This window comes from Desmodus rotundus, chromosome 12 (assembly GCF_022682495.2).
Source record: "Desmodus rotundus isolate HL8 chromosome 12, HLdesRot8A.1, whole genome shotgun sequence".
NCBI classification, from domain to species: Eukaryota; Metazoa; Chordata; class Mammalia; order Chiroptera; family Phyllostomidae; genus Desmodus; species Desmodus rotundus.
In genome coordinates this window covers 3,216,810-3,233,270 of record NC_071398.1, presented here as the reverse complement: position 1 = coordinate 3,233,270, position 16,461 = coordinate 3,216,810, and the positions used below count along the sequence as shown (strand labels likewise).

Below are 16,461 nucleotides of genomic sequence, written 5' to 3'. Positions count from 1 at the left end.
GACTTAAATGGGGTGGTACCAAGTGCTTGGTTTTGTCTGCCTCCACTTACTTGTGCGCACCGTGGGGGAAGGCTAGAAGAAAGCGATACGCTGTCCCTTCAGAGAAGGCATTTGTCACTGGCGCAGAGGGCTGGGGCAGGGACCAAGCACTGCCGTCCAGCACGCACTGGGTGCCGGCTGTGTGCCGGGCACTTCGCCAGGCTGCGGGGGAGAGAGGCTGGGCAGGTGTGCGCATGCGGAGGCTAGTTCTATGCGCAGAGAGCAGGGGCCCCTCGGGGCTGGCCATGAGGGTGGGTGGGCCAGATGCAGCCCCGTGAGGGAGAGAACCTGAGGGCTGCTGGCTGGTGGCACGGAGGGCGTCCCTGGGGAGGGCTTGGCATGCAGGGAGGCACGGAGCTGTTCTCTGCCCTGAGCTGGGCTGAAGGCTACCTGGTCTCCCACTTTCATGCTGGACCCTGGTCCCACTGCCAGGCGCATGGGATCCCTGCTCTTCTCAGATCTGGGCGAGGAGGAGGGAGCCATGTGGGACCCTGCCCAGGGGAGCTGTGGCCGGGGACACATGTCTGGTTCTGCGGTCGGAGTTCAAGGTTCTGTCTAGAATCTGGCTTCTGGATGTTAGATTGTTATTGGGGTCCGGCCCCCGTGTGTTCAGGGCATGCTTAAAGCATGAGGTGAAAGCAGAAAACTCAGTCAGCTCGGGGTTTCTCCCCCGGAATCTGAGGTTATCTTCGTGGATGGGATGGGAGGCCACAGCCCATGATGGACAAACGGCTCTCTGCGGAAAAGCGCCGTTAATTTGTGGGAGCTCGAGGTGGGTTGTGGAGGGATGTGCATGCGGGTGGTCCCATCCAGTGGGGAGGGAGGTGTCCTACCAGACCGAGTCCTTCGGTGACAGCGGGGCTGTGGGTCACGAGGCTGTGACGTGGCCTGCAGGGAGGGCTGAGAGCTCTGGGACAGCCCCGCTCTGGCCAGCCCCTCCATCTGCAGAGACCCCCAGCCATCAGCCTCCCTTAGAGCTCTGCCAGCCCCTCCCACCCTGGGAAGGGCCTGATTAGGGTATTTTCAGGGCTTCTGGATGCTGCACCATGGCACACAGCAAGTCCCCTCACCTGGCCTCCAAGAGTCCTTATCCCTAAGCTACTCAGGGCCGCTGACAGTGTCTCGCTGGCCTGTTGCTGCAGGGCCTGATGGTCAGTAGCAGCGATGATGACGGTGGTGACTATAACACGATGCTTTGGGCCCGGGTCACCCTCCCAGCAGTTTGACATCCGTCCTCACTGTACCGATGGGGACCATGGCCCAGGGAGGCTGGGTTGCTCATCCAGGGCCCCACCGCTGGAGGGTGGCGGGCAGGGCACTCGAACCCTGACTCCAAGGGTGTGCTTCTCTCCGTGGTCAGTGCAGTGAGCGAGCCAGTGGGGCCTGGGTCCACCCTGAGGACAGCGCTCTGGTGGGGGCTGGGGTCATAGAGCAGACCGGCCCAGCTTGCTGGGGTGTCTGTGGACCCAGAGCCCATGGCTGAGCTCCAGCACCTGGGACAGCACCTCGCGGGCTGGGGTGTGAGTCCAGTAACCCACCAAGCTGCTGGCGTTTGTTGGGCGCCTTGTGCTCGCCGGTCCGGTGGGAGACACCAGGCAGGGTAGAGAAGTGTTTATGGTTATACCCTCCGAGTTTGTTGACCAGGATCATTTGGGTTGCAAGTGACGGACCGGCAAGTCGGCTTGAGCAAAGAGAAGGAGCTTTCGAAAGATGCATGTTTAGTTCACGTAATTACGGATAGCTTTGGGTGCGACCGGAACCAGCTACTCGAATGCCTGCTGGTATAGGACTCTCTCTTGGAAAATCGTGGTTGGAAGGACGGAGGCAAAGCCTTGAGAACTGTTTGAACAAAGGCACAGAGTTGGGAGTGAGCACGGAATGAGAGCGAGGAGGCCGGCGGGGCAGGAGGGCTGGGTATGGCCGAGGAAAGCAGGGGCATGGTTAGGGCAGGCCTGGGCTTTCCCGCAGAAGGGTGTGGCAGTGCACTGGGAGATGGGAGCCACTGCAGGTTCCTGAGGAAGGGAGTGAAATGATGGCCTGGAGGCTAGGGAGGGCTATTATGCAGTGTGTGCTGTTGGGACTGCAGAGAGAGAGACCAGAGCAGATGGGGGGCGGGGAGCAGGGGGTGGAGAGCATTGGGTGAATTCCCAGGTGTTGGCTGAGGTTTTTTACGAAGGTAGCCAGGAAGGTGTCTTTTCCAAGAAGGAAAAAGGCAAGATGCCGGCCAGAGCTGTGCAGAGGGGTGTTGTCCCACCATGGTGCAGTGCCGTGGACCTCCAACTGCTGGGGTCTCATCAGAGCTAATGGCAGTGGCTCAGCTCCCTGAGCCAGCGCAGAGGGTAGAGTGGAGGGCGGCATGGGGGTGGCCTCCACTCCCGCTTCCCAGCCTCTCAGCAGTTGGTCTGCCTTCTTGGCTCTGCCCAGGCTTCCTCCCAGGGGTGGGGCTGTCTGCCCTGGCGGGTGGGATGGGAGCAGAACTCAGGCTTTGGGGGCCTCCCTGGCAAGAGAAGACAGGGCCAGGTGTGCCCATAGCTGGTGGAGACACAGCCAGGCGGCCTCTGGGAGCTAGACTGCGGGGTCTGCCGCCTAGAGGTGGGAGACACCCCTGCTGGTGTCTGGGTGCTCTAGGAGCTGACGAATCAACCATATTAATGTTAAATGTGAGCTTGGGGGACTTCATAGGCCTGGGAGTCCCAGCCCTGGGTCCGATGAAGGAAGATGGGAAGGAGGTACCCTGTGCCTGCCCTCAAGGAGGTGCCATTTTGAGAGGGGTGGTTGGGGAGGGGGTGGGGAGACACATGCAGCGCTGAACCCCACTCTCTGGTGGCTTTTCAGCCTGCTCCCCCAGCCCCAGCTGAACGCTGGAATGCCAGCTGGCATCGGGTGACCACTTGAGGACGTATCATTGGTTTGAACGTATTCATTTATTCCACGTTGCTTTAAAGTTTCCAATTTCAGCTTCAACCTTCATTTGACTCGGGTCCCGGCCAACAGCCCGCTCTTTGAGCCCTAGCTGCAGAAGCAGAATGCAGAGACCACACAAACGCAAGCAAGCGTTCAGATTCCATCCTCCCCACGCAGCCGGGGTCCAGTTAGCACAGTCAGAGAGGAGGGTGGGGCGAGTTGCCCTTTCGAGGCTGAGCGCTGGGTCTTCCTGTTTTAAGTGTTCGGAACTACGGGGCAGTCCTGTGTCTGCCTGGATGGAACACTTCTGACAAACGGAGCTACCTGCCTTCTGCGTGGGTGCCCTGTGTCCGGACGTACGGGTAGCTCCCTGGCTTGTGGCTGCGTTGCTGTGCCTCCTTTTTAGAAAATGATTTTGGTGTGGGGTGGGGGGGGAGAGGTCAGCGCAGACAGAAAACGATGTAGTGGACACAGGGCTAACTTAGGCGTCCCTGGCAGGGTCGGCGACAACGAGGGTTTCGCAGCCTGCCTGTCACGTTGATTGAATGTTGTCAGAAGCCGTTAATCGGAGGATTATTAGTGTGATGGATTTTTCCAGCAGTTGCTTTATTGTAGAAAACTGGAATCTGAAGACTCGTGATACCCATCAGTAGGTGTTCGGTGCAGTAAGGACTAAGGACGAATAAACGACCTGTTTTCGCTGAGTGGGTCCCAGGGGACGTGGTAGAATCTGCATGTTTGGAGGCCCAGGGCCTTTGCAGGTGGAGGGGGACGTGTGCAAGGTGGCAGTGGGACATCTTCTTCAGGAGGACGTTTTAAGCCCCGAAAGTCTCAAGTTCTAGACGTTTGGAGGCAGAAAAGTGCTAAAATCTTTAGAACTCCACGAGTTATCTCTCCTCTGCGCTCCCAGTGACTTCCCGGGCCCACCGGTCCATCTGCTTGATTTGGTTATTCACTCCAAATGTCCCCTCTTTCTCCATGAAGGAGCTGAGATGGGCCCCTCCTGTCTCTCCAGGACGTGTCCCTGGTCTGGTTGTCTTTTGCCAAAGACAGCGAGTCCCCATGTCCTCAATGTCACAAGCGCTTAGATTGCTGAGGGGCCCGACTTGAAGAAGTTTGTAAGCAGACCCTCTGCAAAGGGGGTGTATTTTCTCATTAGCCATCAGGCTGCTGGCGCCTCGGGGTGGCTTCCCTGGCAGTGTGCCAGCAGGCCAGAGTGCCGCAAGGAATCCCCTCCATCTGGGGCCCGCCTGTGAGAAAGGCCCCAGGCCACACATGAACCTGTGTCATGCCCTCGTCTCAGGCCCTGCCCTTGACCTCCATGGAGATCCCACTGAGTTTTTAAGAGAGTGGAACAAGGAGAAGATCAACCAAAACAAAAAAAGTGAAACTTTGGTTGTGGGAACATCAGAGGGGTGACCAGAAGTAGGGGGCTGCCGCAAGCCACATTTGGAGAAAGTGGTTTGAAATCTGGGTACAAGTTCTGCTGTCGCAAACATGGGAGTGGCCCGGCGGTGGAAGAGCACGCCACCAAGGAAAGTGACCGGGCATTCGCAGATGGACGTGACGTAGACCGAGGACCTGCTCCCTGCCTGAGGGCCCCTTGAACACCGACGGCGTGGATTCCACTGCTCCGCAAGTGCGCACACGGTCTACAAGGCCTTGGCCTTGGAGTTTCGGGGGGCAGTCCTGTCCGAGATCACAGTAACAGTCGCAGTGATGGCAGCGCTGTGATCGGATTTCCTCACCTTGCTCCCGCTCACTGTGTTCCACAGCTTTCTCCCCACTTCACAGACAAGGAGACTGAGGCCTGGAGGGGACCGTGCTCTGAGTCCCAGGGGGAGCCAGGAACTTCCTCCAGCTGCCTAGTTCGCAGCTGTGGCTTTCCTCCCTGGCCAGAAGGTTCTCGTCTTATTGGAATGGGGTGGAGGGGGGGGCGGTCAGTGAGCTGTCCTCTTGGCTGTGATGGGCGATCTCAAGGGGGCTTTGCCCAGAACCGTCCTCAGGCTTAACTGGCCCCTAGCTGAGATCCATCTGACGGGGCTCTCGGGAGCAGTCGGTCGGTGGGACCATCTGGAGTCCTCTGATTGGAGTCCTCTGATGGACGGGAGTTTCGGAGGCGAGAGCAAGCAGAGTACTTGGGACTTGAGACACAGTGTCCTGGAGACTGGCCTTGCCCAGATGGCCCATCTTGCCATGGGAACCCTGGGGCCAGTGTGGGAGTGGCTGAGCCAGCCAGGCCTTCCCAGCAGTGCAACCAGGAGGGAGAGCCTGCAGTTGTCCCCACCCCCGCCGCCTCAGCCTTCCTTCCCCAAGCCCCTTCGACACCCACCCCAGGCATGGAGAGCAGTGCCCCTCTGCCTGGGAGCAGGGCCGAGGCTGGGGAGAGGCCCGTCTGACCCAGGAAGAAAGCCAGGCAGCCTAGCGGTCAGGCCAGGCTGAAAGGGCACGCTGAGTGCCTGGTGGAGGAGAAATGGCAGGGCCTACGCCTCGGTAGACTTTCTGGGTGCTGGATGGCAAGAGGGATGGTGCTCTGGCCATAAAGAATAGGGGTCCGGGGGTGGGGTGGGGAGCTGTTTCCACGTGTGGACACAGCTACACTGTGCTGAGATGGGGGGGTGCAGTTCAGCCCGCCCCTTCCTCCTGCCGTCTGGCCCGGTGGTTTTCGCTCCAACCTGCGATGGCAGCGTCATGGGGGAAGGGGGTAGCGGTGGGCACCTGGGTAAATAAGTATAAATAGTTTTCTTTCTGATATGTGACCGCATTATTTTCCAGCTGATTTCAAGTCTTGGCCCCAAGTGGCCCACAGATCAAAAAAAAGATAAGGGTCAGTTACAAGGTTGAGCTCATTCTCCGTCGCCATGGCAACTGACCTCAGGCAACCCTCGGAGGACTGCACCCAGCTCCCCAGGTGACGTTTTCGCTGGCCATGCCATCCATCCCCGGCCTCTCCGAATTCAGACTGTCTGATTGTCAGGCCTCTATTTCGAAGAGGCTCTGGTCCCCCCATGGGGGTCGGTTCAGGCTGCCAGAGCTCATTTATTCGCTGTGCGAAACACAGGTGACCCGAGATGGGTCCCTCCTGTCCAGAGAGGCTGGGGAAGGTGCCCCTGAGGAGGGGGATAGCGGGCGCAGCCCGTCCTACAGGACCAAGTAGGGAAGTGGGGGCGCCCTGGTGGGGCGAGCCTTCAAGCAAAGCTGAGAGCTCTTGAGTGAGGGAGGGCTACCGCCCCCGGCATTGGGGGCTGGGGGCCCTGGCAGTGCCCCCCAGGCCAGCAGCCCTCCAGAGACACCCCACACCACTGCCTCCCACTCAGGATGACAGGAAAGCGTTCTTCTCTGTTAGGTGATGTCTTTGTCTTTGAGAGTGTGGACAAGAAGCAACCTCAGAAAACTTGCACCTTTCCGGGGATCCGTGAACATGAAGTCCTGGGAAAGGCCGTGGGACGGCTCTGAATGCGCCGCTTGTGACAACAGAGTCCCGGCCAGATTGGCCTCCCCGGGAGCCCTCTGTGGAGCTCAGCGCCCCGCACACCTGAATGCACGCCCAAGTCACCGGGGCACGTCCTTGCCTTGCAGGTCCGGGGTGCGGCCTGAGAGCCTGCATTTCTGACCAGCTCCCCGGTGATGACGATGCCAGGCTTGCTGTCTGGGGGTCACACCCGGCGACCAGGGGTGTAGCTGCTCAAGGGCCAGGGCGTGGGGGTCCCGAGATGAGACCTTGCCCCTGCACACACTTCCCAGGTTCCGCCTGGCTGCTGGCGAAGGGCTCCCCCAGAGACCGTGTTCTCTCCTTTGCCCTGTGTCGACTCCAGGCCCAAATGTCATCCTCCCCATCCCCTCGGTCTGCCTGGGTGCGTGTCCTGGTGGCATTTAATGACAGATGAATAGATAAGCAGCCTGAGCTGGCTGCCCAGATGTGATTATCTGCCCTTCTCTCTCTCTGCCCAAAGGTCTTTGTTCCTTAGAACAAAGGGCTGAGCCCCCCATCAGCCCATGTTTCTAGTTCCTGCTCTGCACCTGTTTGCAATTGGTTATTTGTTGTGGGGGAACATGGACGGGTCCGCTCCCAGGGTCCCCTCTGACCTCCTCATTTGCCTGGACCAATGCTGAGCCCTATGCTCCATCTGCCTTGTCCTCTGCGAGTGTCTGAGCGGGGGCCCTGGGCCTCACAGGTCTCTCCTGACTTGAGTTTGGGCGGGTCACGGCTCAGCCCCTGGAGCTGTGCAACCGAAGTGTGACGTTCGTTACCTGAGCCGGTGACAGGGAGGCAGCCCTGATTCAGGGACCGTGCCCTGGTGGCCCGGGGCTACCTTCTCCTCTTGCTTAGCAAAGTCCCCAGCCGGTCTGGGAAGCAGGCCTGTCTGCCGCCCTCCTCCCCCGCTGTTTTTGGATGGCCAAGTGATTAAGGAGCAGAGGGTGGCTTGCTGGGTCCCAGGTGGGGGCCCTGCCCCATCCCACCAAGCTTTCCTCTCCTGTCCTGTGCACTGGGGGCCGCTGGTGGACGGTAACCAGCGCGCACCAGTCCCCTCACCCCCCATTCCAGGCTTTGTGCTAAGTACTCTGTGCACATCACTCATTTCCTCTTTACTGAGTGCCTGCTCCGTGCTGGGGCCTGTTCCAGGTGCTGGTGACGTAGCACTGAGCACAACAGCCTTTGTGGAGAGTGAGACAGAGAGAGGGAGAATTGGTTAGAGAAGAACAACCAGCTCTAATGTACCAGGGGTTGCACGCACGCACCGTAAGGAAACCGAGGTGGGTGCTGCGTTCACTGGGTGTTGGAGACTTCTCTCGTGCGAGCAGACCTGGGAATGAAGGGAGGGGAGGTGGAGGAGGGTCTGGGGAAAGAGTACTGCCGGGAGGGCAGCTGTGCTGTCACAGAGCAGCCAGGAAGCAGGAACTGTAGTAGCTCAGAGAGGGCAAGTAACGTACCCAAGTACACACAGTGAGTGAGTGATGGAACCCAAGTGTTCCTGGCTCTCACATTTGTGTCCTTAATTACTGCTCCCTGATTGGAGTAGGCGACTTCGGCCCCGTCAACACAGGGGGCCATCCCTGGGTCTCTGCTAGAGGGGGGTTCGCATGAGTGACACCGCTCCCAGGCCAGCTTCCCCGAGTGGGGTCCCCGCTTTGAGAAGGGCCGGCCAGGCCCGTGGATGCTGCCATGGTAGCCGGTCACTAGGAGCATCCGAGCTCCGGAACAATGCCCTGCCCACGCCCCTCCCTCCCAGGCAGCAAATTATGGCCTCCGAGTGTGTGCCCGGGCCTGCCTTTGACATCAGCGGGGCCCACCTGAGCTTCACCTTCAGGGTTCTGATAATCAGCTCTCTCTCTTCCCGGCTTCCCCCAAGACCTGTATGGAAATAAGTGTGTGTCTGCCAGGGATCAAATGCTTTCGGAGACAAAAGTCGGTGCCGAGGACGTTCCGGGGAGCTGTCATCTCGGCACGGTGCTGTCCCACAAAGCCCTCGGCTCCTCTTTTGGGCTGACACAGTTTCAGCCTGAAAGGTTCCAGCAGGCTGACTTGGTTTTAAGCAAAAGCACATCCTATTATTTTTTTGAGAAATGAAGTGTAAAATTAACACTTATTATTCCTGAGCAGAGTTAAGAGAGACACAGAGACAAAGGGAGAGACGGACAGATGCTGGGGTTTTCACGCTCGCTGGATTGTTTCTTTGGCTGTTTGGGTGGTTGTTTTATTTTTATTTTTTAGAAATCGTAGTAAATCAATAGATTCTGAGCACCAGCCCCAAAGTCTGGGGCCTGGGGCGGGGGGCGGAGCCCAGGGAGCTGGAGAAATCTGCGTTTCACTTTGCACAGGAGCTGGGCTGCGTAGTTTACTTGAGTTGTATGGGTGCCTCTTACGGGCGCCTGTCATGTGCTATAAAAAAGATGAAAAAGGAATAGAAAGGAGAGGAAGTGATCCTACGTCTTAACTCACAGAACCCTGCTGCCCCCCCAGGCTGGCGGAGGGGCCAGCGGCTCCCAGGCAGCCTTGGCATTCTGCTCCCTGGGTCCCTGAGTGCTGTGTGGTCTTGGAGAACTCAGGAAAGGAATTCTCGGAGGGTGCCGCTGTCCCCGGGCCCTGTGACTTGAGGTTGCGAGAGCTTGTCAGCACCGGGGTGGGTGGCAGCGATGGTGGAGGCCAAGTTTCTCAACATCCAGGGGCTGGCTCACCCGGGGCACAGGTGCCCACCGGAGCATCAGCTCTCATTAGGACAGTCCCCCTCGTTTTCCCAGGTGGTTTTATGGGCAGAGGTGCATATGTAAAACAAACACTCCAGGGAGCGCCCCCATCCCCCTCTGGTGGGGCAGGGCCTCGCCCTTCCTCAGAAAGAAGATTTGCAAGTCAGCAGGCCTGGCCTGGAAGGGCAGCGAGTTCCCCGGTCTGTGGGGGTCCCTCGGGCGTTAGTATGTGCACCTCACTTTGATGTTTTTTGCTGGTTTTATTTTCCCTCTCCTGTCTCCCCAGGTTTAACACCTAGGGAGGTGGAGGAAAGGGGCCGGTGGCCCTGGCTGGGGTTGTGTGGAGGGCCCTTGATCCCATTAGCCCAGAACCCCGCACCCGCCCAGGTTCGGGGCTGCGATTTGTTGTTAAGCCGTGGCTGCTGCAGCACCGGCGGCCCGACTGTGGGCATATTTATGAACGTGGGTGCAGGGCGTAGCGGCGTCTATGAATCAGGGAGACCCGCTGATGGCGCGTGGCCCTCGAGAACGGAAAGTGGCTGTCGGCCCTGATTTCTCTGATTTACAAGTTGCGGGAGCCGCCTTTATCCTCTCTGTGCCTGTGACTCAGACAAGCAGGCTCCATTCACAGCCCAGCGGATAAAGGCCCCTCGACACAGAGCGCTGTAAATCCTCCTCCTCCCTCTCAGCCTAGGCTTGGGGGGGGGGGGTGTGCTCTGGCGGTCAGGGGACAGGGCCCTCGAGGGGCACCTCTCCTCCACGAGTATTTCCCGAGCCTGTCCTGTGGTCCCAGGCGGGACGTGATGTTTCAGGGCCTGAGGAACAGAACCCAAGCGCATCTGCTCCCGTAGCCCGGTTGCTGGGATAAGAAGGACTCCGAGGATACAGTCGGATGAATCCAGGTCGTCCTGCCCAGCCAGGGGCAGCTGTGTGTGCTGGGGAGGCTGCCTGGAGGTGGTGTGCAGGCGGGATGCACACGGATGGGGAGGGCTGCAGAGCACCACCCCCTGCAGGCTGTGCTAACTCGGCAAGTGGTCTAATGCTCCGAGCTTTTTTTCTTCCCCAGAAACGCAGTTTTCCAGCAAGCAGGGTTAATTCTGAGATTCAGCTTATGTTATAAACTCACATTATAAATGGTCACAGAAACGTCCGTACAGCTGTCATTTGTCACACACCCTCTGCCTCATTAGTGTCCAAGAGGTGCCCACTGCTAACAGGGAGGCCAGGTGTCAGGGTGCTGCTGTCTCGTGTCTGTTCGTCCCCTCCTCGTACTGTACTCCATGAGGCGCCGAGAAGCATTGTTTGTGGGACAGGGGGTGTGTTGGGGGGTCTCAGAGGCAGCCCCCCACACTGGAGGCCACCTCTAATTATGATGACAGTATCCCCAAGGGAAGAGGAGAGCGTGTGTGGGGCCTGTGCGGCGAGCGTGCTGAGCCCGCCCTGTGTCCCTAAACTTGTCAAGAGCTCCTTTTCGCCGGCAGGAACGGAAGAGCTGCTTGAATCTCTGCCGGGGGCACGTGGCCTAGTTGCTGGGGCTCCAGGGGCATGACAAATACCCGGTAGATTCCAGCCGGGGGGCTATGTGGGGCAGGCCCCCCAGCTCGTGCACGTGTGTCGGTGCCTCTGCGGCGGGGTGCCTGGGGCGGGGCGGGGGTGGGGAGCGGGCGGTGCTGGGCCGGGGGGCCGCCTGTGGTCTCTGCCAGCCCCAGCCAGGGCCTGGGGACCCGGGGGCTGGCCAGGAGCCTCAGCCCATCTGTGCTCGTGTCCTGCCAGTGGCAGAACCCTCTGCTACCGAATTCTTGCCTTTGAGGGCAAATCAGAGCACCTGGCGCCTTTGGTGACGCTGGTTCCCTGGGGAAGCCCGAGGGGGCCCATGTCCTTGGCTGTCCCAGATAATGTTCTCACTGACAGCAACACAAGTGGCCACAAACACTCACAGAGCCCTTGCTGTGTGCCCGGGTGGTCGAAACCCCTTTCCTTCCCCTTAGTTATTAATATTGTTAACTTACTTAATTCTCACATCAACTGTAAGAGGAAGGCTATTTTGAGGGGGTGTGACTTTTCCAAAAAAAGACTTTCCGTTTTTAGAGGAGATTTAGGTTTACGATAACGCGGAGAGGAGGAAGCTGCCGAGATTTCAGCACGTGCGCGGCCTCCCCCGTGACCGACGCCCCTCGCCCTGGCGGTCATTTCTGTCGTTTGCAAAGACGGACCCACTACAATGACGCATCAGAATCACCCGAAGCCCGTCGTTTGCCTGGGGGTGGTGCCTTCCATAGGCCTATGGAAGGGGACACCGGGGTGATGACACGGACCCGCCATCACAGACCAGTGTCACTGCCACCCTCCCTCCCCCAACCAGCGGCCGCTGATGTCTCCACCGTGCCCACAGCTTCCCTTTTCCAGCATCATCTAGGTGGAGCCACGCGCAGTGAGAAGTGGGTTTCTCTTACTCAGGAGGTTCCTCTGGGCCTTCTCGTGGCTCTCGTGGCTCGGTACCCCATTTCTTTTCGGCGCTGCGTCATATTCCATCGTCTGGATGCCACACCATTTGTTTATTTACTCATCTACTAACGGACATCCCTGGTGCTTCCAAGGTTTGGCAGTTATGAGTAAATTTGCTGAAAACACCTGTGTGAAGGTACTTTGTGTGGACATGCGTTTCCGGCTCACGCAGGTGGATACAAAGGAGCGTGGTTGCTGGATCGTGTGGGGGGAGTGTGTGTGGTTTGGTGAGCAACTGCCGAACCGCTGTCCGCGGTGACCGCAGCACGCGGCACTCACCAGCCGTGGCCGAGGCTGCCGTTGCTCCGTGTCCTCGCCAGCGCTTGGTGTCAGTGTGCTGGGGTTGGGCCGTTCTGACAGGTGTGCAGCGGTGAGGAAGGCTGCTGATGAGTCTTTTAGAAAGAAGAAGACGGAGGCACAGAGAGGTCTCCTAGCTTGCCCAAGATCATGTGGCAGAGCCGGGTTCCAGCCCTGGGCCATGTGACATTTGAGCCGGTGTGATTCTCTGCCACCCCCGCCTGGCCACTGGGCCACCTGGTCACCGGTGCCAGCCCCTCCCACCCTCTCTCAGCACTGGGGACTTGAGTGACCCTTATTTACTAGCACGGACTGAGGCTCAGACCACGCAGTTGGGAGAAGTCCGGACTTGAACTCTGCCTTGCTAATTCCAGGCAGGGACACAAGACCTTAGCTCCTGACGCGGGGTGATGCTGGTGCCCAGGGCCCGCTGTGTCCCCAGAGAGCCTTTGAGGGAACGTCTGAAGTCACAGCAGTCCCCAGGGGCAGGTGGGGCCGTGCTCCGATCTAGGAGAAGGTCAGGGTGCCTGCCCCTGGCCCGTGAGCCCTGGGCGGGCCATCTGCTAAAAACATCTAAAATGAGCACTTCACTGGTTTTTGCGCTCATCCCTTGCAGAGTGAACCCCGAAGCCCTCCAGCGGCCAAAAGGCCCTCTGCAGTGTGCGCCCCCGTGTCCCCTCTGGCCTCACGCCGCCCTGTCCCCATCCCCGTCCCCGCTCAGGCTCACGGAAGGCCCTTTGCCCTGCCTCTCACCCGAGGCTCCCCGTGTTCCCACGGCACCTCCTGACACTGTGACATGTTGGTCACCTTTGTCTGCCATTGTGTTCCTAGGGCGGGGAAAGCGTGCTGTTTGTCCCCCCAGAGTCCCCAGCTCAGGGGGCTGGCACCCAGTACAGGCTCGGTCAACCTTCTGTTGGGTTTTTTAAAGTCCAGGCTGGACCCCCTCCCCCATGTAGACTCCATCCTGGGGCCTCTCCATGGGACACGGCCGTGCGTGGGTCTCTGGACCAGCAGGACAAGTCACAGACAAGGACGCCTTCAAGTGCCAGCTCTAGGGGGCCAGCCCCCTGGGTTCTGTAAGCCTGGGGGTGGCTGGACCCTCTGGGGCTGGGATGGGTCTCAGCGTCCGCGGTCCCCCACCAGCCCTGGTTCTGGGGATCAGGGTGGGCTGGCCTGGGCATGCAGGGTGTGGGCTGCTGCAGGGACCACGAGTGCTGCGTGGCTGACTCTTGTGGTTCCTTGCAGAGGAAGGCATCAACCACGAGTGTAAGCTGTGCAACCAGATGTTCGACTCCCCGGCCAAGCTGCTCTGCCATCTCATTGAGCACAGCTTCGAGGGCATGGGCGGCACCTTCAAATGCCCCGTCTGCTTCACAGGTATGGGGCACGGCGGGGGGCTGGGTCCTGGCAGGGAGCATGCAGGGAGGGCCAGGTCCCGTCAGGGGGCATGCAGGGGGGCCGGGAAGGGAGCTGAGGCCCTGCTCGTGAACCACTGGACCTCAGCTTGTGCTCCTGGGCTCTTGGGGAGGCTCCAGGGGTCCCTAGCTCCACTGTCCTGCCCGCCTGGGGAAGGCCTGGTGCATGTTCTGCCCCATGTCCTCTGGCCTCTCCTCCGAGACAGGTGAGGGGCTCCCTCTCTGGGCCTCCCCTCACTCCTGTACTCAGCTGCTGCAAGCCCTCTGCTGGCCCAGCCTTGCTCTTCATTTTGGTGGTGGGGGCTCCAGGCTTGCCTCTGAGCCTCCAGCCAGGCCCAGCACCAGCAGGCTCTCCCTTTAGACCTCTCCTGATGCCCCTCCTACCTGGCCCATCCCAGCCCATGTTTCGTCCATCCTTGTTCTGGGCTAGGGGTCAGGGACAGCTCTGCCGGCCAAGCCCCCCAGCCCCCAGGCTGGCCACCGGCCCAGGCAAGCGGCTGCCCCAGCCCAAGGCTGGTCTCAGGGTCTCTGCCGGCTCCTCCTGCTGCCCAGATGGCAGCTGGTGTGCTCAGGGGAGCCTGGCCTTCCCCTGCCACCCCCAACATCTGCCGTCTGCCACGGCAGGACGCCCGCCCTGGGGAGGGTGCCTGTTGGGAGGGGGATCTCGGAAGTGCTCCCCTCCCAGACTCACAGCTGCTCCACAGCCACCTCCTGTGTGCGCCCAGGGCCTGGGTTCCAGCCACCGGGGCCGAGACCCGCTCAGCAACAGGCCTGAGGAAGGGACTTCACTGTGGGGAGCGTCCTACATGCTCACACCCTTCAGGGTCTTATCCCTGCTCGATCGCAGGAGCCCCCACTTATCGGTCACCGTCACACTCCATGGACTGGTGGGACTGGGGCTGCTGATCGGGGTGCCAGCAGCGCCCTCAATGACCCCCGTGACACTGTGTGTTTACTGAGCGCCGTCTTGTACCAGATGCCGCGCTACGCCCTTCAGTGCAAACCTTGGCTCCGCCGCCGCCTAGCAGCGGGCCCTGGGACAAGGCACTTCCTCTCCCCGTGCCTCGGTTTTCTCTTCTGTAGACTGGGCACAGCAGTGCCCGCCTTGCAGGCCTGTGCTGATTCACTGGGCCAATCCTGTGCCCTTCAGATGAGGACACAAAGCCCTGGGAGGTTAAGTGACCTCCCGTGTGGCACAGCCGAAGGCGGCAGAGCTCTGCCTCCCTGGCTCCAGCCGCCTCTGCTCCCAGGAGCCTGTTGGGGGCGGCAGCTCCTGGGGTCTGCAGGGCCGTGTCCTGACGCCGTGTCCGTCTCCAGTCTTCGTCCAGGCCAACAAGCTACAGCAGCACATCTTCGCGGTGCACGGGCAGGAGGACAAGATCTACGACTGCTCGCAGTGCCCACAGAAGTTCTTCTTCCAGACGGAGCTGCAGGTGAGTGCCCCGTCCGTGGCGGCCCCGCTGCGCTCACCGAGGGGCGGGGGCGGCAGCGTGCTGGGTCCTGTGCTCAGCACACCCCCAGCAGGGAGTGCACCCAGCGCCTGGGCCTGTCTTGTGGGTCCAGGGTCGGCGGGTGCCCTCCTGCCCGGCTGGCATACGGAGAGCCCCTGCTGGCCCCGTGTTTCAGGGGGGCTCAGTGAAGCTGTGGAGCCTGGAGCAGGGTCCGAAGCTCACGTTCGTGGTATTTCTATGGCAAGCCCCTCCCTTCTTGGGATCCTGTCTCCCCACTGATGTCGGGCAGTGATGTTTGATGGAGCTTCAGGTCCGCGGCTGGTGGCCCACATGGTTTGCAGAGCTGAGTCCAGGGCAACATGCAGCCAGGACCTGTCTGGGGTCTTGGAGACTCCACCTGTGCCCAGGAAAACCAGACATATGAAGGCAGGGGATGGCAGGTCCGGCCCCGGCTCAGAGGAAAGGACGCCATCAAGGGTCCAGATGTGGGGCACAGTGCCCTTGACCAGCTCCTCAGACCCCCCACCCGGGGCTGGCTGTAGCTGCAGGGCCCTTGTGAAGGGGGGATTGGGGTGGGGCTTCCTTCAGCACCTGCCACCACTCCCCTTGGAGACCCATCCCACCTGTCACTGCATTCTGAACAGCGAGGTCTGCGTCCAGGTAAAACCACCTCGTCACCCACTGGTTTTTGCAAGAAATTCTTGTAACACTGAAGAGGCCACTCACCCACCCAGAAGTAGCACCACGCCCACAGAAACATCACATGTGCACTGTGTGTGGACCAGGGTGTCCCCCCACACATGGTTCCCCACGCAGTTCCCGCACACGCATGCACACACAGCGTTTTTAAAGGTAGCGTGACAGACACACCGAGGAATGCCACTCCCACAGCAGAACACCGCACCCCCCCAGACAGGTGCCACACGGGCACCCAGAGAAGTGCCCAGACACACAGCCCCACCAAAGCACCGCGGACTGAGGTCACGCCACTCTCAGTGGGATCCAGGCTGTGATGAATGCCATCGCGGTGTGTGTCTTCAAGGGACAGAGACTTGCATTGCTCATGTTTAATATCCAGGCAGACGGCCAGGGTGGGACTCTGCTCAGCCTCCTCCTGCGGTGGCCTGGGCCCAGGGAAGTCCACCTCCCATCACATCGCCCAGTCACCCAGACCAGGAGAAAGGGGAGCGGGGGTGCCGCACAGCAGCCCTGAGCTTCCCCTGGGAATGATACCCACCTCCGCGTCTCATGCCGTGTCGGCCAGAGCTGGTCCTGTGGCCGCCATGCCCGTTTCAAAGGGGGAGGAAGGTCATCCCACCTGGGGCCTGGAGGGAGGGGACAGCCGGCCTTTGTCATCACCTCACTGGCCCTTGGGGTGTGCCTGCCCCTGAGGAAACTGCTGCCTGCCCCCTACCCACGCCGCCCCTGCACTCAGCAGCCGGCCTGCCCTCCTGGACGAGGCTGAGGCCGCTGCAGCCAGAGCCAAGTTAGGAATTCGCCGGGGTGGGGGGGCACCCATGGTATTTCTCTTGGGGCTGAAGGGGCACAGTTGTGTGGCTGGTCGCAGGGCAGGTCACCGCGCCGCAGCTACCCCAGAGCCAGGCCCGGGCAGTCCTGCCTGCGCAGTGGTGGCTGCCATCGCTCAGAGGAAATGGGAGGCTGGC

The 16,461-nt window shown here is 60.3% G+C and overlaps 1 protein-coding gene across 3 annotated transcripts in view; it reads left to right on the top strand.

Annotated features, from left to right (window-relative positions):
* Nucleotides 1–16,461, top strand: part of ZNF423 (zinc finger protein 423) — a 262,089-nt gene that overhangs the window by 224,949 nt on the left and 20,679 nt on the right. For all 3 annotated transcript variants that reach the window (XM_053914730.1, XM_045188417.3, XM_045188418.3), the window contains 2 exons: nucleotides 13,177–13,308; nucleotides 14,664–14,779. In XM_053914730.1, coding sequence (XP_053770705.1) covers nucleotides 13,177–13,308; nucleotides 14,664–14,779 — 248 coding nt within the window. The remainder of the gene's footprint in view (nucleotides 1–13,176; nucleotides 13,309–14,663; nucleotides 14,780–16,461) is intronic.